The sequence below is a fragment of the Callorhinus ursinus genome, unplaced genomic scaffold (genome assembly GCF_003265705.2).
Source record: "Callorhinus ursinus isolate GAN/ISIS: 27379988/994484 unplaced genomic scaffold, GSC_fseal_2.0 scaffold9, whole genome shotgun sequence".
Lineage (NCBI taxonomy): Eukaryota > Metazoa > Chordata > Mammalia > Carnivora > Otariidae > Callorhinus > Callorhinus ursinus.
In genome coordinates this window covers 9629978-9652948 of record NW_027397071.1, presented here as the reverse complement: position 1 = coordinate 9652948, position 22971 = coordinate 9629978, and the positions used below count along the sequence as shown (strand labels likewise).

The 22971-nt window shown below is 56.1% G+C and overlaps 2 protein-coding genes across 5 annotated transcripts in view; one reads left to right on the top strand and one right to left on the bottom strand.

Annotated features, from left to right (window-relative positions):
- GNAT2 (G protein subunit alpha transducin 2) overlaps window positions 1–22971 on the bottom strand; it is a 48917-nt gene that overhangs the window by 13955 nt on the left and 11991 nt on the right. The gene's annotated exons all lie outside the window — the stretch shown is intronic.
- Window positions 744–12449, top strand: AMPD2 (adenosine monophosphate deaminase 2). 4 transcript variants are annotated; one of them, XM_025872364.2, is made up of 18 exons: window positions 744–1219; window positions 6094–6224; window positions 6431–6561; window positions 7030–7098; window positions 7192–7303; window positions 7563–7749; window positions 7986–8127; window positions 8240–8329; window positions 8548–8677; window positions 8773–8967; window positions 9055–9186; window positions 9333–9496; window positions 9754–9880; window positions 9971–10134; window positions 10357–10477; window positions 10766–10939; window positions 11151–11261; window positions 11415–12449. In XM_025872364.2, the coding sequence occupies exons 1-18, from the start codon at window positions 1210–1212 to the stop codon at window positions 11622–11624; spliced, it is 2400 nt and encodes a 799-aa protein (XP_025728149.1). In that variant the 5' UTR covers window positions 744–1209; the 3' UTR covers window positions 11625–12449. The 4 variants fall into 4 exon arrangements, with proteins under 4 accessions (XP_025728149.1, XP_025728150.1, XP_025728151.1 ...); XM_025872365.2 differs by lacking the exon at window positions 744–1219 and adding an exon at window positions 1538–2222; XM_073896192.1 differs by lacking the exon at window positions 744–1219 and adding an exon at window positions 4876–4900.

The window sequence follows — 22971 nt, the reverse complement described above, 5'->3', positions numbered from 1 at the left end:
AGGATTCTCTGTCACTTGGCAGTGGGGGTGCCGGTTGGGTGGGGTGTCTGCAGTCCCCCTAAAGAGCCCAACTCCACTCCTTATAGGCTGTGAGGAGAATCATTACCGTGTGAGGTTGTCAACAGGGAACCAAGGCCAAGGACATAGGAAGGATAAGACAGACACTGAGTAGTAACTACATGCCAGGCAGTGTTTTACATTAGTCTACACTTGACTTATATTAACTCAATTATCTTAACCACCATACAAAGCAGGGTCTCTTAACGAAATAGAGCACTGAGTCCAGTAACTTTCCCAACAACGTCAATCACTAAGTAGATGGAGGAGTATGGAATTGAACCCACGCATTCTGGCTATAGGGCCTAAGCTTTTAACCAATAAATATAGAAGTAAATGCGGGAAGGGGAGCCAGAATTGCAGGGCACACCCTGTTTATCTACGCCTGCCAGAAGAAAACGGACGACCCAGAGTGAGAATGCCGAGGTAGGACTTCTAAAAGTGAATTAATCTTGAGACACTACTAGTTATCTTTTATTGGCCATGGACTTAGTGCCAGCACCGTGAAAAGGTGCTTAAGATTTAATGCTCACAGTAACTCTCTTGAGTGCGATTACACCACCCATTTCATGGATGAGGAAGCTGACGCACAGAACTTGCCCAAGACCCGGCCGGCCAACTGCGGAGTGGCGGCTGCCCACGTGGCGCGGGGAAGCGGAACACGGCGGGGGCGGGGCCTGCCCGGCGGGGGCGGGGCCTCGGATCTGGCGGGGCCTTGGGCGGCCGAGAAGCTCGGTGGAGCTGGCGAGGCTTTGATGGGGTCGCACCTGTTGCGTGACTGCCCCACAGTCCGGCTACGGTAGTCCGATCCCGAACACCCAGAGAGTGTGGAGAGAAGATCAGACGAGTTCCGGGTCCTGCTCTCTGGGAAGCACGTGGCCTGCTCGCCTCTTGGGCAGAGAGCTGGGGGTCGGGACTCGGGGTCTTCGAGGCCAGTGCAGCAGCCGAGGTCTGCCGGGGTCCACCTCCCGCCTCCGGGCAATTTTGAAAGACTGCCTTACTTCTTCCATCGCAGTGCCAGGGCAGGGGTCCTCGGAGCGACTGGGCCAGGGTCGGGGTCCCGGCCCTCCTCCCCTCCTTTGCGACCCCCGCTTCCTGGCTGGGCAGACCCTGGCGGGCAGCCTCCCTGATACCCCTGCGGGCTCGGGCAGCATGGCCTCAGGTGAGTGTATGTGCGCGCCTGTTGGGGGTGGGGGGGGTCTCTGGGACAGAGAAGTGCATGGGCAGGGTGACAAAAGGGTGGGGGTCTCAGCACAGCCTGCAGACCTAGGGAAGGTGGCCGTCTCCTCCTGGGGCGGGCCTGGGAGAGCAGAGCCTGAGTGCGAAAAGACAGAAAAGTCAGAAGTTGCTGGGGGCTCTTTCCTAGCCCCCCAGAGAAGCCCCTGCCTCCTGCCTTCCCAGAAGGTAGCTTCTGCCGGCCAGTGGAATTTTCCCAAGACAGGCTCCTCCCTACTGGGCCGGGATTCTCAGTTCTACCCCCATCCTCCCAGAGCTGGACTACCCCTGGGGCTGGGAGCCTGACAGAGAAGAGAAAAGGGGACTGTGCCCCATAGGGTCTGGGTTTTCACGCAGTACGCCTGCTCTGAGACAATGTGTTCTGAGCTTGGGGGACCTCGCGCTGGATTCCTGTTTATTATTATTTTTTCCCCCATGCTGGCTGGACCAGCTAGCCCGGACTTTGACTCCTGTGCCCCAGAGCCTTGGCAAGGGGCAAGGGCTCCTGAAGGGGTCAGTGGAGTGCTGGGAGCTGGCCCTTCCCCATCTTGTCTGCTCACCTCCCCCTCCACCCCCCACCCCCGCCCCCCGCCCCCCAGTCCCAGCTAGCAGCAGTCGCGTCACTCCAGGGTCTGAGGAGGGAAGGGAGGGGATAAGAGGCGGGGATGGAGGCCCCCCTGCCCGAGGTTGCCTAGACAACATCAGAAATCGTGGCCAGGGCCTCTTCCGCCTGCGGGGCTTCTGCTTCCTGCATCAGTCACTCCCGCTGGGGGCGGGGCGGAGGAAGGGGTTGGATGTGGCAGAGCGAGGCCCAGCTGGTGCGGCTCAGACTCCCCCCGCCATCTCCGCCGCTCGAGCCATGGCATCCAACCCATCTGGCCCCAGCAACCCCAAGGCCAAATATCCCTTTAAGAAGCGGGTCAGCTTGCAGGCCTCCTCTGCAGTACCAGGTGAGTGTGTGCTTCCTGGCCTCAGGCGCTGGCTCTGCCCCACCACCGCTGGCCCAGGCCACTGCACCTCCTCTGGGGTGATGCCCCTCCTTGTCCTCGGTCCCAGGGACAGCTGGCTTGGGAGGTGGGGTGGAAGGTGACAGGTTCTGTGTTGGGGGTGCTGCCCTCTGTAACGAGGAGTGGGAGCAGGTGTGGGTGCAGCAAGAGGTGTGTTTGCACACGTGTCAGCGTGCGGATGTGCTAAGACTGTGTGCATGCGGAGCGTGTGTGTGAATGGAGAGGGAGATGTGTGGGACTGGCTGGTTTGTGGGCTGGCCACACTTGCTGGCGGCTGTGTCTTTACCGGGCAGGCTCAGGCGTCCTCCTGTGCTTAGTTCTTATTTCTAGGACCCCAGATCTCGAATCCCTTTCCTGGGGGGCGGGGTGGGGTCTGACGTTAGGGCACACTCGTTGCCACCAGGCATCCCAGGGGCTGGGGCCTCAATGGTGGCCATCATTTGCTGTTTGTCCATTCCTGGTTTTTCTTGTGGGCTTCCTTGGAAGTGTGGGGTGTCCTTGGGCCAGGCCTGTTTTTGGGGCTCGGGCTGGGGCTGCTGCCTACTTGTGTGCGCCTGCACCCTTTGGTTTGCCTCCCACTCTGGTAGGCATCTCTGCACCATTTGGAGCAGGCAGCATGGTGTGGCTGTGTTCCTGAGGGCTAGGCTGCCTGAGTCTGCTTGCTGAGGGATATCTACCTGCTGTCTGCTGCCCCAGGCCTTGTGGCTAAGGAAGGACCCCCGCCCCCCATTTTGGTGATCGGGTCAAGCCAGTGTCTTCTCCCCCTTCCCTCAGCAGCTATCTGTACCTGTAGCCTGACCATTCCATGTCCAGTATTTTCTTATGCCATTGAAAATACTGCCCAGAGGTCAGTGCTGGCCTGAGGGTCTGTGTTTTCTGTGCTCAGGTCTGGGCCCTCCAGAGAGTGTGTCCCCTGGGGCTAGATCTGTACATCTTTGGGTTGTCACTCGGTGGGAGCATCTGAGACTTAGGGGTCGAAGTCTTGGGCACGTCTCTGCCTCTCGACTGAGGCAGTCCTGGCAGTGAGTGAGGGGGCGCCTGGTCAGAGGGTAGATGAGGTTGGTTGGTGGGAGCAGGCCCCTCTGGCTTTTGGTGGACTACTCGTGTGTGTGGTGCAGTGCACAGACTCTGGGGAAGGGACCAGCAGGCAGGAAGCTTGGGTCTTCTAGGCCTGGCCTCAGGGAGTGTGGAGGCTACTGCCTGTCACCTCTAATGAAGCCCCGGAACCCCGGGCAGGGGCCTGCAGGCCTGGAGGAATGGCTCTGGCTGCTGGAGCCTGTCCTGGTCACCACAGTGCTTCTGTGGAGGTCCTGGGCCACCCTGCTAAGGCGGGAGGTTGAGATTAGGACCTTCAGTTCAGCTCCTGCTGACCTGATAGAGACCAGCCCTGGAGGTCTGTGGGCGGCCTCCCCTGCCGGGGTCTGGAAGGCAGGAGTTGTGTAAGACCGGGGCTCTTGGGCAGGAAAGGACAGCGGGCTCCATCTTACACCCTGGGTGTGGAGCAGGTGCCCATCTTTCTTTTCTCTTCCTGCTCTGCCCTCTTGCGAGTATGAGATAGTGTCAACCCCCATCTCTACCCCTGTCAAATTCCGGTCTCTTTGCTACCCTTCACTGCTTGGTTGTGCCGGCCTGCCCTGGGCCCGAGAACCTCCCACCCTCTCTAGAAGGTTGGACTGTGCGTGGTAAGTGCTTGGAGTGTCCCGGGAGTTCATAATCATAGAGAATGGTGTTTAACACAACAGTTGCAGAGCTCTGTCTCTATGAGCCGTACGGCAGTGGGTGGGTAGACAGGGCAGGACCCGCTTATCACCCCATTATAGACAGGACTTGAAGCCTGTGGGAGGCAGAGACATGCTAGTAAGTGGGAATAGAGTCAGACTCAAGTCCTCCAAATTCTAGTCCCTTATCTCCCACACTTCTCCTCCTGGACGGTTTGTTCCCAACGATAGGCTTCAAGAGGAGGCTGGAGGTCTGGGGAGCCATGAATCAGGCCCCATGGGCAGCAGAGAAGCTCAGTACCTGGTCCCTACCGGGACTGAGTCACTTCCCTCACTGCCAGCCAACTTCTGTCCCTGGAAGAGGCTTTGTCTGTCCCCAGGGACCCAGGGGACAGTGGTGAGCAAAACAAGGCCACAGGGCAGGGGAAGCTGGCCTGGGGCTGTTGTGTACAGAGGGGAGGGCTGCTCAGGCTGCTTGTCCCCTCTTCTCCCCCCACCCCTTTGGCCACCCTGGCCCTACCCACTCACTATTCCCCAGAGTAGTGCGTTTTAAGGAGGCCCGGCCCCTCCCAGCCAGACTGCCCTGCCCGGGTCAGCCTACCCTGCTCCACCCCCTTGGGGGCTCCACTTTAGGTTGGGCGCTGGTACGGTAGAGGTTAAAACTGTTCCCTTCTGAGGTTTCTCTGATCTCCCAACTCTGATGCTCCTTCCCTTGATTTCTGGTTCCCCTGGGCCTCCCTAGCCCCCTGCTTGCTGTCATCCTAGGGTCTCCCCTGCATGCAGCTGCACTTGGTACAGCCCGTGCCGGCCCCTGAGCTGTCCTGGGGGACTGGCTACAGCCCCACTCAGCAAACCGGCGGGCGAGGGGCACAGGGCTGCTGGCTGGAGCTGCCTGAACTCTAGGTAGGATCCAGGCCGGCACCAGGGAGAGCGGGGGCTGGGTCCTGGATCTAGGGCAGGCACCTCCTCTTCCCTTTGTCCAGCCTTGGGACCCAACTCTGGGGGATTGTGAAGTGAGCCCACAGACTTTAAGGCACGCTACCTGGGCAGAGCCTCCAATCCATCCCTAAGACCCGGCGCCGAGGGGAAAGGAGCGTGCTGGAAGGGAGCACCATTCAGAGCAGGCTGGGAGAGCCCAGTTTGGTGTGGAGAGCTTCCTGGTGGGGAGGGTGGGGCTGGTAGCCCAGGGAGGGTCTCACTTGGCTGGGAGCTCAGGCAGCCCCTCTAGACTAGCAGCTTCGAGGCCTTTAGTGCCAGCCTCCTGGTGGTGCGGCTGAGGAGTTCTGCCCTCCATGTGGAGAGGCCCTGGCTTCTGTTAATCCCTTCCCCAGGCCCTCCCTGGGGCCTCCGGCCCAGATCCTGGGGCCTCCGAGTGGCGCAGACTGTTTGTGGCAGTCCCCTTTGGAGGGGCAGCCAGCAGTGGGAGGGGCAGCCGGGGGCCGGGCCACATCTTGGCCGCCCTGGGGTCCGGGGGAGAGGGCACGCCACTGGGGAGGAGGTAGGGTTCCTGCTGCCAACTAGGCCCTCCACTTCCCCTCCTCCTCTTCCCTTGGGGTCTGGTCCCCAGGTCAGAGCTGAGTGGCAGATGTGACTCGCTCGTGCTGTGTAGGTCTGGGATGTCGGGTGCAGGCCCTGGGGTTCCGAGAGGAGGCTTGCTGGGTCCAGAAGCAGGTCTGATCCGGGCTGGCCTGCCTGCCCTGGAAGCTGTGGGCCTGGCCACCAGGTCCTTAATGAGCACCCGGGAGGTGTGTGTGTGTGTGTGTGTGTGTGTGTGTGTGTGTGTATGTGTGTGTACATGTGTGCCTGCCTGTAGGAGGTCTCCTGCTCCCTGAGGCAGCGGGTCACTCTAGAGGCAGCCTCGGGAGCCCCCCACTCCTGAGCCTGGAATGGCTGAGGGGCACCGTGCTAGACTGTGAGGGTGAGGTCCTTTGGGAGCCACATGCAGGCCTGATCCTCAGCCTCTGAGGAGGGACTGCCCACTTTCCAGGACCCTGGCCTCTCTTTGGGACAGGCCTGGGGTGTGCAGGGGCCCAGGGCTTCTAGTGCACACAGGCCCTGCCCTCCACCCTTTGACCCTGGCATCGCTGTCTCCACAGAGGCTCGGGGTGGGCTGGGGGCCCCTCCGCTGCAGTCTGCCCGATCCCTGCCAGGCCCTGCCCCCTGCCTCAAGCACTTCCCACTCGACCTACGCACGTCCATGGATGGCAAATGCAAGGAGATCGCCGAGGTATCGCCTGGCACCGCACCCTGTGTCCCTCCACTGCTGTCCCCGTGCCCTGTCTCTGCTCCCCACACCCCTCCATCTCAGCCGTCCCCTTACTCCACGCTTGGCTGTGCCCCAATCCCTAGCCTCTCCCAGGTACCTGCAGCTCCCCATCCTGAGACTCTGCAAGGGAGGGCCGGGCACACTGACACTGCCTTCCCTCCCACCAGGAGCTGTTCAGCCGCTCCCTGGCTGAGAGCGAGCTCCGCAGCGCTCCATACGAGTTCCCTGAGGAGAGCCCCATCGAGCAGCTGGAGGAGCGGAGGCAGCGCCTGGAGAGGCAGATCAGCCAAGATGTCAAGTAAGGCCCCAGGCCCAGAGTCCAGCAGGCAGCCATGGGTGGAGGGGGCACGGCCAGGCTGCTGTGGGGTCGGGGCTAGGGGACACGGGGGTGGTCTGCCCAGTGTCCCTCTCTCTCTACTGGGACACTCTCAGAGTCCTGTCCCTGTCCCTCTCCCATCCTGTGCTCCCTTGGACCGGCTGGGGAGGGAGCGTAGACCAGTGATATGAAGTGCAGGCTTTGGAGGCAGGCTCTTGGGTTCTGGCTCTGTCTTGTACCCACCTGTGTGGCCTAGAATGTGTCGCTCAGCTTCTGGGTGGGCTTTCTCATCTGTAACGTGGGGGCCAGACAGCAGCCACAGGGCAGGGTTCCACGGCCCCACGGGGCCATGAGGAACAACAGGGGCACAGCAGCCGGCACGGGGCAGGGACCTGACCACCAGGGCCATCCCTTGTCATCGGCCTGACCTCTTGCCCCTCTCCCTTCTAGGCTGGAGCCGGACATCCTGCTTCGAGCCAAGCAAGATTTCCTGAAGACAGACAGTGCCTCGGACCTCCAGTGAGGAGGGCAGAGGGGCGCGGTGGGCTGTGGGGCTGTGGGGCCTGTCCTGCTGCTGGCTCCAGCCCCCTCCCTTGTGCTCTCCACTCGTAGGCTGTACAAGGAGCAGGGCGAGGGGCAAGGTGACCGGGGCCTGCGGGAGCGAGACGTGGTGCTAGAGCGGGAATTTCAGCGGGTCACCATCACCGGCGAGGAGAAGTGTGGGGTCAGTGTGGGCAGGGCCTTGGGTCTCTACCCCCCTTGACTCCAGGAGTCCCCGTGGGCTCCCCCTGCTTGGGAGCTGGGTGCGGCCTAGAGAGGGCATTTCTCTTTCCAAAACCTGTGGGGGGGAGGGGCGGGCAAAGGGTCTGTGGCTGGGAGCTAGTTGATGCGCTGTTTCCGGGGTCAAGGCTTCGGGGAAGGGATGCGGGTGAGCCTGGTCTGGGTCTGAGAGCAAGGAGAGTGACCCCATGTCTTGGCTCCAGGTGCCATTTACAGACCTGCTGGATGCAGCCAAGAGCGTGGTGCGGGCACTCTTCATCCGGGAAAAGTACATGGCCCTGTCGCTGCAGAGTTTCTGCCCCACCACCCGCCGGTACCTGCAGCAGCTGGCTGAGAAGCCTCTGGAGACACGGACCTACGAGCAGGGCCCCGACACCCCCGTGTCCGCTGGTGGGACTCCCCATCCCTGCCCTGCTCCAAGAGCCCTGGTGTCCCCGACTCCCTGAGCTTTGGTGCCCGGGAACCTCCACCCTGCCTGCTTTCCCCCACCCAGGCTCATGCCAGCCCCTTGGCCCATGGTGGGTGGAGGCAGGGGCAGGAGCTCTCCCTCTCTGTGGGGCCTCTGGGCTGGGCAGCAGGTGGCCTGGAAGAGCCCTGGCCCTGACTCCACCCTCCCCACCCTGCAGATGCCCCGGTGCACCCCCCTGCGCTGGAGCAGCACCCCTATGAGTACTGTGAGCCAAGCACCATGCCTGGGGACCTGGGCTTGGGTCTGCGCATGGTGCAGGGCGTGGTGCATGTCTACACCCGCAGGGAACCCGATGAGCAGTAAGCGGGTGTGGGGAGTGCTGGGGGGAGAGCTGTGTGGGGGCTGCCCCAGCTTGGGAGGGCCCACGGGGCATGATTTGCTTCCCTCACCTGAGCTCCCCTTATCTGCCAGTTGTCCAGAAGTGGAGCTGCCTTACCCTGACCTGCAGGAATTTGTGGCGGATGTCAATGTGCTGATGGCCCTGATAATCAACGGCCCCATGTGAGTCCCTGCCTGGCCCAGACACTTGGCTTCCTTCCAGCCCAGACTGCCCAGCTGCAGCCCTGCTGCAAACACCTGCCGCCACCTCTCACCCCTTCACGGTCACCAAGACCTAGCCTTTCCCTCCATCTGCCCCCCCCCCCCCCGCAGCCTCAGTCCCGTCCCCTCCCCTCTCTGCTTGTGGCTCAGTGCCCCTGCCTTGTTCTCTCCCTGTCCAGAAAGTCCTTCTGCTACCGCCGCCTACAGTACCTGAGCTCCAAGTTCCAGATGCACGTGCTGCTCAACGAGATGAAGGAGCTGGCCGCCCAGAAGAAGGTGCCACACCGAGATTTCTACAACATCCGGAAGGTGGGCCCTCCCCACATGTCCGGCCCTGCGCCCCTGCCTGGCCTCCCTTGTGGACTGGCCTCCAGGGAACCCAGCGGCCCCCCATTGCACCCCAGGTGGACACACACATCCATGCCTCGTCCTGCATGAACCAGAAGCATCTGCTGCGCTTCATCAAACGCGCGATGAAGCGACATCTGGAGGAGATCGTGCACGTGGAGCAGGGCCGCGAGCAGACGCTGCGGGAGGTCTTTGAGAGCATGAATCTCACTGCTTACGACCTGAGTGTGGACACACTGGACATGCACGCGGTCTGTCCCACTGGCACAGGGGCTGAGGGGCTGGGTCAGTGTGTGGCCCAGGGACAGGGGTGACCTGGGCCTGCCCATCTTCCCCAGGACAGGAACACTTTCCATCGCTTTGACAAGTTCAATGCCAAGTACAACCCCATTGGGGAGTCTGTCCTCCGAGAGATCTTCATCAAGACCGACAATAGGGTTTCTGGAAAGTACTTTGCCCACATTATCAAGGTGAGGAGAAGGGACCGCCCAGGCCCATGGGCAGGGGTAGCAAGAGCCTTGAGCAGCCCAACCCCCGACCGCATGGGAGCCGGGTGTCACGGGTAGGTGGGTGTGACGGTTGCCCCCCTCCGCCCCCACCCCTGCGTGTCTTTCAGGAAGTGATGGCTGACCTGGAGGAGAGCAAATACCAGAACGCAGAGCTGCGGCTCTCCATCTATGGGCGCTCGAGGGATGAGTGGGACAAGCTGGCGTTCTGGGCCGTGAAGCACCGAGTACACTCCCCCAATGTGCGCTGGCTCGTGCAAGTGCCACGCCTCTTGTGAGTGTCCCTCAGAGCGGGAGGGAACGTGGGTGGCAGGGTTCAAGGGGACAGCACCTGCCTCCTGCCTGCCCGGGGTGGCGGGTCCTCCCCCGCCCCAGCCGAGCCCTCTGAGTGGGAGGGCTACCCCCTGGTTCCGCTTGTGGTCTGCCCAGCCTGGCCCACCCAGGGTCATGCAGAAGCGCTCTGGTGCATGCGGGCCGGGCTCTGATGCTTGGTGACCGCACGTCCTCTGTGTGTGCGTGTCTTGCCTGCAGCGACGTGTACCGTACAAAGGGCCAGCTAGCCAACTTCCAGGAGATGCTGGAGAACATCTTCCTGCCACTGTTTGAAGCCACTGTGCACCCTGCCAGCCACCCGGAGCTGCACCTCTTCTTGGAGCACGTGAGGGGCTGCATGGGGCAGGGGAGGGGGAGGGCGGCCTGCCTCAGGGGTCGCTGCAGCTCCGGGCCTGACCCCAGCATTCTGGGCCAGGTGGATGGCTTCGACAGCGTGGATGATGAGTCTAAGCCCGAGAACCACGTCTTCAACCTGGAGAGCCCTCTCCCCAAGGCTTGGGTGGAGGAGGACAACCCACCCTATGCCTACTACCTGTATTACACCTTTGCCAACATGGCCATGCTGAACCACCTGCGCAGGTGCCTGTTCCTCCAGTGTGGTGTCTCTGCTCCCCCTGCCCTGGGGCCACCGGAGCCCCGACCCACCCCTTGCTCCCACTCCTGGACCCAGGGAGTTCTTTCTGGGCTCAGCCCTCACAGCCAAGAATCTGCCCCTGGCACTTTGTCCCAGGTCTAGGCGGTCACCGGGTGGGGGGCTCGGGAGCCCGGGCTGGGGAGCTGACACTGTCTTTCTGCCCCCAGGCAGAGGGGCTTCCACACGTTTGTGCTGAGGCCACACTGTGGGGAAGCAGGGCCCATCCACCACCTGGTGTCGGCCTTCATGCTGGCCGAGAACATTTCTCACGGGCTGCTTCTGCGCAAGGTCAGGGCCTGCACCCCCAGCCTCCCCTCCCGATCGCTCACCTCCCTTTCAACCCTTCGAGCCTCTTCAGCAACTGATCTCTCTCCTCACCAAACCCCCAGTTTGGACCCCTGCACGGCCCAGCCCCCACACTGCGGCCCTTGCTTGGATCTTGGCTGTAAATGACCCTCTGTACGTGAGGCCGAGGCTGGGCTCCCCGCCCCCTCCACTGTGGCCTGCAACCCCAGAGCCAGGTGTCCTCCCCAGCCTTGAGGCCGCCTGACAGGCCCCTCCCCGCTGCCCACGCAGGCCCCAGTCCTGCAGTACCTGTATTACCTGGCCCAGATTGGCATCGCCATGTCTCCGCTCAGCAACAACAGCCTGTTCCTCAGCTACCACCGGAACCCGCTCCCCGAGTACCTGTCCCGTGGGCTCATGGTCTCGCTGTCCACTGATGATCCCCTGCAGTTCCACTTCACCAAGGTCAGAACCCGGCCGCAGGTGGTCCTGGGACAGGACCCTGGGGCTCGGCGCTGGTGCTGCCCCCTGCTGGTGGAGTGCAGCACATCCTGGGGCAAATCCTGCCATCCTGCCGAGAAGGGGGAGGGGTGCAGGGGGGTGGCGCAAGGACAGGGGCACGGGGACTGGGTGGCAGGCCCGCGTGCTCCCGTCTGAGGGCACCTGGCCTGTGCAGGAGCCACTAATGGAGGAGTACAGCATCGCCACGCAGGTGTGGAAGCTCAGCTCCTGCGACATGTGTGAGCTGGCCCGCAACAGCGTGCTCATGAGCGGCTTCTCCCACAAGGTACCACCCCCACCCGCCTGCAGCCTGGTATCCACCCTCTCCTCCTCTGCGTTTGGGGAGGTGCCAGGGGTGCTGGCCCTGGGATGGTTCAGGCCTGGGGAGTGGCCCCTCAAAGCTAGCTGCGGCCCTGTCTGATACCCCTGCCCACTGTAGGTGAAGAGCCACTGGCTGGGACCCAACTATACAAAGGAGGGCCCCGAGGGCAATGATATCCGCCGTACGAACGTGCCGGACATCCGTGTGGGCTACCGCTATGAGACTCTGTGCCAGGAGCTGGCTCTCATCACACAGGCTGTCCAGAGTGAGATGCTGGAGACCATCCCTGAGGAGAGCGGGGTCATGACAAGCCCGGGGCCTCAGTGAGCCCAGCCCACCTTGCCCCCGCAGCTCAGCACCTTGACCACGTTTTATCCTCAGACCCCTCCTGCCCTGTCACGTCTGCATGTGTCCGTTCTTTGTTTTGTCCTGCATGTCTCCAACCTGTATCTGTCCCGGTGCCACCTCCCGGAAAGTGGTGCCCAGAATCTGCTTTGCTCTTGTCTTGGCTCGGATGGTACCTGGTGGCCCAGGTTTGCTGGCTGCCCTGCCCATGGCCCTGTCCCAGGGACCTCTGAAGCCTGGCTGTCCGGTGGGCATCTTAAGTGTCCACAGGGGCTAGGGATGGTTGAAGGGGGCTGGCCCCTCTAGCCTTTGGGGTCCCATCTGGGCAGATGTCGTCTTGTGTGTGCGGCTGAGGAGCAGGCAGGTGGGGCCCGTGTGTATCTGCCGGGGGTCTGTGGCACTCCAACAGTTCCAGTGAGCACAGTTGGGCGGAGAGCTCAGTCATAGCCCTGGCGGCCTGGACTCAGGCCTCGGCGGCGCTGGACCACTGCATCCACCATGTCACTGCCTAGCAGCCTCCTCCGTCCTTTCTCTGGTCCACATGCTCTTCTGGTGTCAGCTTCCTGGGCCTCTGTGGGAGGGGGTAGCTGCCCTGTGTTGTGTCTGGGGCCACTACAGTTGGAGGGTCCTGAATCTGTCACTAGCCCTGCGGATGGCAGCCCCACGATGGTCCCCAGAGTTTTGGCCAGACCTGAATCCACCTGGTCCCCTGTGTTGTGTTTTGGACTGAGGCCTTTGCTGTGAAATGCAGTGTTTCATACAATCCCATCTTTCCTAGTGCATGAGAAATAAAGATTATTTAAGTAATGAGGCAGGTGGGATCTCTGTTCGGAGGGGGAGAGCCATGAGGGTGGTAGTGGAGGGTGGATCCAGAAGCACTGTGGCTAGAGGTGCAGCAGATCCTAAGGGGAGTGACTGGGCTTGGCTGATGTGTGTTTGTGAATGCAGAAATTGACTATGGAAGCTGGGTGAGAGGAGAGGCCCACCAGGGATGCATCTGCTGCCCCAGGCCCTTGTCCAGTCTGCCCCCTCTGAAGTGGGCACTTGGCCCCAGGTCTGGGGCACATTCCTGTCATACCAGTTTGAGGACTAGTATCCCTTGCGTCTCCTACTGCCTCACTTCCAGCCTCTCGGGACAGCTGGGTAAATGTGGGAATCCGCACTTACAAGCAAGCTGACCTGAGGCCAGTGGTTCTCAAACTTGGGACATCAGGGTTTTGAGATTTTGTTTATTTTTGCGCACACGTGTGAGAGAGAGAGAGAGAGAGAGAGAAAGCACAAGCGGGGGGAGTGGGAAAGGGAGAAGCAAGCTTCCCGCTGAGCAGGGAGCCCGATGATGTCGGGCTTGATCCCAGGACCCTGGGGTCATGACCTGAGCTGAAGGCAGACACTTAAGGACTGAGCCCCCCAGGCGCCTAAGTGACTTGGCTCTGGTCCATGTTTCATGCATAATCTCTGGACCACCTCCTTGGACAAAGAGGTTGCTGGAGTGTGCTGCCTGAGTAAAGGACAAAAGTGGAATGTGACCTATGCTGTGCAGGGTCTTGGGTTGGTGACAGAGAAGCCTGCAGCTGCTGAGTAGGGCGATGGATGGGCTGGCGCTTCAGAAACAATTAGCCCTGGGACAGCAGGAGCGTGAGTAATTGAGGGCCTGGTGAGGGACCCGGAGGCTGGCTTCCTCCCCTCCTGTCAGCCTGCTCTGCCCCAGCCCCGCCTCTCCCTGGCAGACCGCACATGGGCACCTCACCACGCACCCCTGGGCGGAAGCCCTCCTGAGGGCCGCTAGCCACCAGGCTCGTGCCTGGCCAAGACCAGGGCTCCATCCTTCTCCAAAAGGCATCACTCACAAATACATTCTAGCCATTTACAGATGCTAAAACCACATGTGAGAGCAGAATGCTGAGCAAGAGATTGTACCACGCTGGCCGGTTTCTGGCTCGGGGAAACAGCCCCAGGAGGAGCAGGTGGGGATTGGAAGGCCGGGGGCTCACGACCCAGGGCTCTCCACCCCTACCCCGAGCCTAGTCTGCCCAAGGAACTCGGCTTTTCCATACAACAGGAATCATTCCATGTTCTCATCCTTTGTAATGTTCTCAGTGTGTGCTGAGGCCCAGCCCTCAGGAGATGACCAATTTAAAGAGTTTCTTAGCAACCTCTCCCTCTTTCAAAAAAACAACTTGCTTCTGGTTTTTTAGTTTCTCAGAAATTTCTCTTTTAAGCATTTACTGAGAGCAAATAATTTGACAATGGTAAGGCCATAATAGTTTTTCTTGTCTGAAAAGAAAATAATTTTCATTTAGAGAAATTTGGAAACTAGAAAAATGGGAAGAAGAAAAAAGCCCACTCACAGTCCACCAGTTTCAACAAGTATTTGCTGATCATCTGCATGTCAGATATGTTTATATGTTTTATTTTATTTTTATTTATATATATATATTTTAGAGAAAGACCGTAGGTAGGGGCAGAAGGAGAGGGAGAAAATCTTAAGCAGGCTCCGCACCTGGTGCGGAGCCTGACGGGCTCGATCCCATGGCCCCGAGATCATGACCTGAACTGAAATCAAGAGCCAGACGCCTAACTGGGCCATCCAGGCACCCCTTTATAGATCTTAAATACATACGTATATATTCCTTTCAGCTCTTTTCTAAGAAGGCATTTTTGAGTTGAGATCATATATGTATCATTTTGTGTTCCTAAGATACTTGAACGTAAGTCCTTCCACATTTCATTAAAATATCCTTTATAAATACAGGCATACCTCAGGGAGATTGCAGGTTGGGTTCCAGACCACCTCAAGGAAGCGAATATCACAATAAAGTGAGTTGAATTAATTTTCGGTTTCCCAGTGTGTAGAAAACTTATGATTACACTCTACTACCGTCTATTAAGTGTGCAATAGCATTCTAAGATCTAGCATATGTATAAAGTATGTAAAAAATAAAATGGCATATATATATAAACACATACCTTAATTAAAAAAAAACTTTATTGCTAAAAAATGCTTACCATCACCTGAACTTCTCAGCAAGTTGTAATCTTTTTGCTGGTGGAGGGTCTTGCCTGGATATTGACGGCTGCTGACTGATCAGGGTGGTAGCTGCTGAAGGCTCGGGTGGCTGTGGCAACTTCTTCAACTAAGACAACAGTGAAGTTTGCCACATCAATTGACTCTTCCTTTCACAAACAGTTTCTCCCATTTTTCTGTAGCAAGCAGTGCTGTTTGATAGCATTTTACCCACAGTTGAACTTCTTTCAAAATTGGGAGTCAGTCCTCTCAAAACCTGCTTTTTTTTTTCCTAAAGATTTTATTTATTTATTGAGAGAGAGAGAGTGCAAGCAGGGGGAGGGGCAGACAGGGAGGGAATCTCAAGCAGACCCCATATGGTGGAGTCCCATGCCCGATGCAGGGCTTGATCTCACGACCCCGAGATCATGACCTGAGCCGAGATCAAAAGTCGCTTAACTGAGCCACCCAGGCGCCCCTCCCCTGCTGCTGCTCTATCAACTAAGTTTTTGTGCTATTCTAAATCCTTTGTTGTCAGTTCAACAATCTTCACATAATCTTCACCAGGCATAGATTCCCTCTCAGGAAACCACTTTCTTTACTCATTCATAAGAAGCAGTTCCTCATCTATTCCTGTTTGATCATGAGATTGCAGCAATCCATTCTCATCTTCAGGCTCCACTTCTCATTCCATCTGTCTTGCTGTCTCCACCGTATCTGCAGTTCCTTCCTCCACTGAAGTCTGGAACCCCCCCGAGTCCTCCGTGAGGGCTGGATTTCAACTTCTTCCAAACTCCTGTTCATGTTGCTACTGTGACCTCTTCCCGTGAATCACAAATAGTCTTAATGGCATCTAGAAGAGTGAATCCTTTCCAGAAGCTTTTCTGTGTACTTTGCTCAGGTCCATCAGAGGAATTACTAGCTACAGCAGCTACAGCCCTACAAGATGCAATTCTTAAATAATACGATTTGGCAATGTGGAAATGACTGCTTGGTCCACGGGCTGCCGAATAGATGCTGTGTCAACAGGCACGAAGACCACATGAATCTCATTGCACATCTCCGTCAGAGCTCCTGGGTGAGCAGGTGCATTGCCAGTGAGCAGTCATATTATGAAAGGAATTTTTTTTTTTTTTCTGAGCAGCAGGTCTCAACAGTGGGCTTAAAATATTCAGTAAACCATGTTGTAAACAGATGTGCTGCAATCCAGGCTTTGTTGTTCCACTGATAGAGCACAGGCACAGTAGATTAGCCTAATTCTCAAGGACCCTAGGGCCTTTGGAATGATAAATGAGCACTGGCTTCCACTTGAAGTCAGCAGCTGCATTAGCCCCTATAGGCTTTGGCTTAAGGGAATGCTGTGGCTGGTTTGATCTTCTATCCAGATCACTAGTTTTCTCCATATTGGCAATAAGGCTGTTTGGCTTTTTTTTTTTTTTTAAGGCTGTTTTGCTTTCTTATTCATGTGCGTACTGTAGCCACACTTCTAATTTCCTCCAGCAACTTTTTCCTTTGCATGCACAACTTGCTAATAGGCGTAAGAAGCCTAGCTTTCAGCCTGTCTTGGCTTTTGACATGCCTCCTTCACTAAGCTTAATCATTTCTAGCTTTTGATTTAAAGTGTGAGACGCGCAACTTTTTTGAACACTTAGAGGCCCTTGTAGGGTTGTTAACTGGCCTAATTCCAATATTGTTGCGTCTCAGGGAGAAGGGAGAGCAATGGGAAAGGCTGGTGGGTGGAGTAGTCAGAACGCACACATTTATTGTTTGTCATCTTCTATGGGCGTGGTTTGTGATGCCCTCAAACAATTACAGTAGTGACATAAAGATCACTGGTCACAGATCACCATGACAAATAATAATGAAAAAATTTAGGGGCGCCTGCGTGGCGCAGTCGGTTAAGCTTCCGACTCTTGGTTTGGGCTCAAGTCATGATCTCGGGGTCGTGAGATGGAGCCCCAAGTTGGGCTCCATGGTGAGCAGAGAGCCTGCTTAAGATTCTCTCCCTCTGGCCCCCGCCGCCCCCGCACCTGCTCACGCATGCGCACACGTGCTCGCTCGCAAAAAAAAAAAGTTTCAAAAATTGTGGGAGGTACCGAAGTGTGACACAGAGATAGAAATGAGCAAAAGCTTTTGGAAAAATGGCACTGATAGACTTGCTTGAGGCAGGGTCGCCACAAACCTTTAGTTTGTAAAAAAAACCAGTGTCTGCGAAGTGCGATAAAGCAAAACACAGTAAAATGAGGTATGCCTGTGTACACATTTTAATTACTGTCCGCTGTCCTGTGGTAAGCTTCGCCATCATTAACCATCACGGCTCTTTGTTAAGAATGACTGGCCTAATGTCATGGCTAACATGATTCCATCATGGCTCTGGAATCAGACCGCCAAGGGTTGCATTTTGACTTCACTGTTATCTGGCTGTGTGACCTTGGGCAAGCTACTTCCCCCTCTGTGCCTCTAGGTCCTCACCCATTTTATGGGAATAATAATAGCACTGTCCTCACAGGGTGATTTTGGATTCATTCAGTCAATCCCATCTCTGGATATAAAGTATTAAGTGCTCAATAAGTAGTAGCTTGGGGGTGGGGCGCCTGGGTGGCACAGTCGGTTAAGCGTCTGCTTTTGGCTCAGGTCATGATCCCAGGGTCCTGGGATTGAGTCCCGCATCGGGCTCCCCGCTCAGCGGGAAGCCTGCTTCTCCCTCTGCCCCTCACCAGTCATTCTCTCTCTCTCTCTCTCTCAAGTAAATAAATAAATAATTTTTAAAAAATAAGTAGTAGCTAGTATTATCTTTACAGGCTTTACGGATATATTCCCCCAGTCTAGATGCCCATGAGTGAAGTGACCAGGCCCAAGATTCTTGGATCAGGTCCAAGGAAAAAAAAAAAAATATATATATATATATATAAACGTATTATACATATATTTTATTCCTTATCAATAGAAATGAATGAAAATATGTAAGCTGAGCTTAAGGTCCTTTCCTAGCCCCCTACCTCCCCGAAGCCTCCTGTGTGGTCCTGCCACTTCCTTCCCTTTTCTTGGCATCACATCATGCCGCTCCTCATACCCTGCTTCGCAGGTGTCTGTGGACATCTGCGTGAAGGAGGCACCTGCCTTCCTCTGCTCCTCTGTAGTAGTTGGGAGCTAGGGTTTCTGCCTCTTGTGTGGAGTCGGTGGTGAATAATGGTGGGCAGCAGAGGGAATTTAAAAAACTGGTCTGTGGGGCGCCGGGGTGGCTCAGTTGGTTCAGCATCCAACTCTTGATTTTGGCTCAGGTCATGATCTCAGGCTTGTGAGATCCAGCTCCGCATCAGGCTCCTCACTCAATGCGGTGTCTGCTTGTCTCCGCCTCTGCCTCTCCCCCCACCAGTGTGCATGCACAGGTGCGCGCGCTCTCTCTCTCAAATAAATAAATAAATCTTAAAAAAACAAACAACTGATCTGCTTTAGGTGCCCCTGGCTGCCTTAGTCGGTAGAGCATGCAACTCTTGATCTCAGGGTCTTGAGTTTGAGCCCCATGATGGGCATATAAAGAACAAAAACAAAAACAAAAACTGGTCTGCTTTAAAAGACCCCCAACAAAATAATAATAATAATAATAATAATAATAATAAATAATAGGCCCAGAGTGCAATACCCACGTCATCCAGTCTGCCCTGCAGGGCTGGCCCTCAATGAAGTCTACACCAGTCACAAAACTTTCACCTTCCCAGTGGCCCTTCCGGAGGGGGGGGTTGAGGGAGGAGGGGTGGGTCCTGGCTGTGCCCCCCACATGGGAAGGGGGTGATAGGGTTTGGTTAGGACGACAGTCAACCTAATTTCCAACCCCTATGTCAGAACATTCGCCCCATCAAAGGATTGCCTCATTTGTAAATTCATTTCTCTGAAACTCCAATGAAGGCTGAAGTATTAAATCACATTTAACCCAACATTTGGTAAATCATTTTGTTTTCAAGATGAGAATAAAGTTGACCAGTTAGGATGCCCCGGACAGTCTGGGGTGGGTATTCCTGCAGCGGGATGTTCAGGGGCGGCCTTCGGGTCTGGAGACCGGAAGACCCCAAGTGCCCTGGCTCTGGGAGCAAACCCACCTACCCAGGGCCCAGGGAGGGCTTTTAAAGGCCTGGGAAATGTCAGAGCCCTAAAAGAAAAGCTTTGGGGGCTGCAAGATATGAAATAGACTGCATCAAAATGGTGAAGATTTGATCAAATGCTTTCAGAAAGTAGCATGTCAACTTTAATACCCCTTAAGTTTGGTATCCATACAAATGTCATTATATTTGAAAACAATCTGTAAGTTGGATTTTTGTCAAGAGTTCCAGGATATGCAGAACGATTGAAGAGAAATCATAGCCAAGAGTGAATTAAATGACTTATTCATAGTCAAGTAATTTCAAAAGCAAATTTATAAAAGCCCTTTTACATTTAAAACAAAGAAATGTTATATCTGATGAGGGATGTGAGTCCATTTTAGTTTGTTGTGATGGGGGGTGGGCGAGAATCAGATGCAGGGTCTGTAAAGGGCTGAAAACGGCCCTGCCCTGCAGGACTGCTGGGGGTCTGGGGATGAGCTCAGCTTCTGCTCTAGCCGGCCCTTGGCCCTCCTGCCTCCCTAAGTAGGTGGTGTAGGTTCAGAGCACCTGCCCCTGCTATATGCATGGTGTCTTCTCTAGGTGGATGTCAGACCGGGTGTAGCTGGAGGTTCGGTCTCCATCTTGCGGATGAGAAACTGCCCTGGATTTGGAAGCTGAATGTTCCATTTATTAGCTGGGCAAGTCCACAATCCTCCCTGACTTCCCATGTTTGGCAGTGATACAAGAAGGGGCGAGAGTACCAACCTGTTTACCACCTTGTGTGTCTATCAGTGGGGTGAACACATACTGGGCTGGCACTGGGCTGAACTCTTCACAATTATAAATGCATCTAGTGCGCCTAAGGACTGTGTGCTGGCTATCATCATGATGCTCCTTCTAGAGAACACTGAGGGCCAAGGAGGTTAAGTAACTTACCCAAGAGGACCCAGCTAGCAAATAGCAAAGCTGATACTTGAACCCAGCACTGTCGAGCTGCAAAGTCCTTGCTCCTTGCACTCTGTGATGGTCCCTGCGGTGGGCCAGTGGGGGCTGGGTCTCTGCAGGACTGGGTGCTCGGGGGAAGGATGGTGTCTGGCTCTGGAGAGCAGGGGCTGGAGGCAGAAAGGCCATGGAGGAGGCCCCTGCAGCCTCCCAGGTGTGAGTGATGAGGACCTGCAGGCTGGCGGCGGGCATGGAGAGCAGCTTTTGCAGGGAGGCAGTTAGGACTAGTGCTTGATCCAAGGGTGGTGGAAGTGCCACTGTGTCGTGGCTGGGGTGGCTGGAAAAAAGGTTGGGAACATGAATGCCCCAGATAGGTGCTCCAGTTGCCACAAGCCACCCCCATCCCCCGTTGCCTTACACCTGACCCAGTCCACGCACTGCCAGGGAGGCCTCGGAGTCTGTGTTCCCTGGGGTAAAATCACCGTTTCAGGGTACAGCCCTCTCACTTGTTACCTGTGAGATCTTGGGTAAATTTTATGAATTCTGAGCTTCAGTTCTCTTACCTATAAAATGGGGGTGGGGCGCCTGGGTGGCTCAGTGGCTTAAGTGTCTGACTTCGGCTCAGGTCATGATCTAGGGGTCCTGGGATGGAGCACCCTGCTCAGCGGGGAGTCTGCTCTCTCCCTCTGGCCCTCCCCCCACTCGTGCACGTGCGCAAATAAATAAAATTTAATAAATAAAAATAAAAAATAAAATCTTTTAAAAAATGGGGACACAAGGGTCTACTGAGTTGATATTCAGTACGGCATTTAAAGCTCTTAACAGATTGACCAGCACACAGAAAACCCTCGGGTCATCCGTGGAACTTATAAGGCCATAGTGGAAGCCATTGGGGAAGGACACAATCATACAGCATGCCTGAGTTCAGCCCAGAGGACTTGGAAAGTCATGGAGTTACCATCGGCAACTCCACCGGGGCGCCAGAGTAGGGTGGGCTAAGTCCTTTTGGAGAAAAACAGCAACAACATCACACCTGTATTGTGTTGGATAATTTTCCACATTTAATTTTTACAATAGTCTTATGAGTTAGACAGGAGTGTGCTTACTCCTACCAGCAGCCTAAAATTATTTTGAAATAAAGTGGGATCCAAACAAATTAAAAAAAAAATGCTAGATATCCATGGTGGATAATGGATATTATCCATTACCCTCACATCACAGAGTCGGGAAAGACATTTGCTTGGAGGGGGGAGGCTGGTGCTGAGGCGGGGTGGGAAGAGGGGAGGAGAAGAGAGGGGACACCCCTTTGCGGTCCTCACTGAGGGTCTTGGGAGGATAAATATATTAGCAGAGGGCAAGAGGGAGTTGGAGATGGGGTTCAAGAGGCTGCTGGGGGCAGGGTGGTCCTGCAGGTCAGACGCTGAACATGTCACAGCACCCAGAGATGACCAGTCCACAGGAACCGACTCCCATGAACTCAGCTCACAGAAAATGTACACCAGACCAGGCGAGCTACTTTCCAGCTTATAATAGGGGAATCAAAGCACCAAGAATAGGGTTTTTTCAAAAGTCAGCGAGCAGGGGCTTAGAACCAGGGTTTTGAACAGCCCCCTTGGCCCTGGGCCCTGGCCTCCTCCTTGGGCCTCCTGGGCCTCCTCCCTGTGCTGCAGGGAGAGGCATGTTGGCTTATAGAGTGCCTTTGTGTATTTAGAACAAGATGCCCCTTCCCTAGGTCAACACAGCCTCATGCTGGGGAGCACAGATCCGTGAGCAGAAAACAGGTTACTTTTTGCTCCCTGATCACCCAGGGGCTCTTATCAGTGCATATCCTGCCTGACAGAGGTGTCAGCCTGGCCCTGAAGTCCCTGGGCACCAGCACCTTGAAGCTGTGTGTGCAGCTGTTTTTCCACTGAGGCCACTGGCTCTTGCACCTGCTCGTGGAGGATGCCCCCCAGCTGGGCCTGGGATTCCCCGCAGCATCCTGCAGAAGCTTATACGTTAGGAGAAGCTACAGTCCCCTCTGCTCCACCCCCAGTCCTGTTCTGTAGCGGAACCAGGCTCGGTGCCCACAGGGTTGTCTGGGGGGCTCAGTGCTTCTGTGGGAGTGCTCGTATCGTGCCAAGGTTCCCCCGGGGGACCCCCTGCCAGGGTGTTGGAGCCCCCGCTGTGAATAATCCAGGCGCATGGCTCGCTCCCTCCCCCTCTGCCACATCCTGTCGCTGTGCACCAGGTAGCTTGCATGGCTGCTTGGGCACCTGGGTCATGCACAAACCCAGGGCGGATGCTCACCCAGATGTCACCTTTGTGTGAGTTAGGAAACAATGGGCCCTCTGGGCAGACAGAACCCTGACAGCTCACGGAACTGCTGGTATCTTTGGATAGGGAAAAGGGCGTCCTCCCCTCCAGGTGGTTGTAGCAGTGCCAGGGCCAGCTCCTTGGTGAGCAGAATATAGGCTGGATTTCAGCCTCTTGCTGAACCTGCTGACTCGTAGCCCTTTGCAGTGTCCAACTTGTCCACAGGGTGGCGGTACTGAGACTCTTGGGAGGCCAGCTTTGGCGTCTGTCTGCAGCTTCTGGCTCTGGGCCTGGGCTGGGGCACCCACTCCAAGTACCCATACTCACTAACTCATGCGGTGGGCACCTGTGGGGCCCCACTCTACCAATCCAGTAGACAGGGTGGCTCACGTGAGATCGATGGCTTAGGCTAAGCCAGGGCTCCCGCAGAAGGACAGTCGCTCGGGGGCCGGCTGATGTGGACATGTTTTCTCCTGGACAAGGCTGGAGATGTACATTCTGGCCCTTTGGTTGTGCTATTCACGATCCCCGCTCCATTTTGCTCCCCATGGGTGCTCAGGGAATAGCCCTGGCAGGGAGTTTGGGGCCCTGAATTGAGCCACCAAGGATAATAACAATGGCTAACATTTATTGAGCAGTTACATATGCAGGTAAGACCTGATTTAATCCTCAAGCAGCCCTGTGAAGTAGGCACTATTGTTACTGCCATTTACAGAGACTGAAACAAAGGCACAGAGAAGTTTAGTAATCTTCCCACGGTCACACAGCTAGTAAGTGGTGGATCCAGGATGTCAACCCAGGAGGTATGGCTCCAGAGGCAACTCTCTACCTGTTGTGCCCCAGCCTTCTTCCTCTGGGTTAGTACGAACCTCTGGGGATGTTTGGGTGGTATTGATAATGGTCTGTTTCTATCTGGGTGCTGGCTATCCAGAGTGTTGAACTTGTGAAAATATATCAAACCACAGACTTCAAACTTCTGTACTCTCTACTCTAGTAAGAAGTTAAAAAG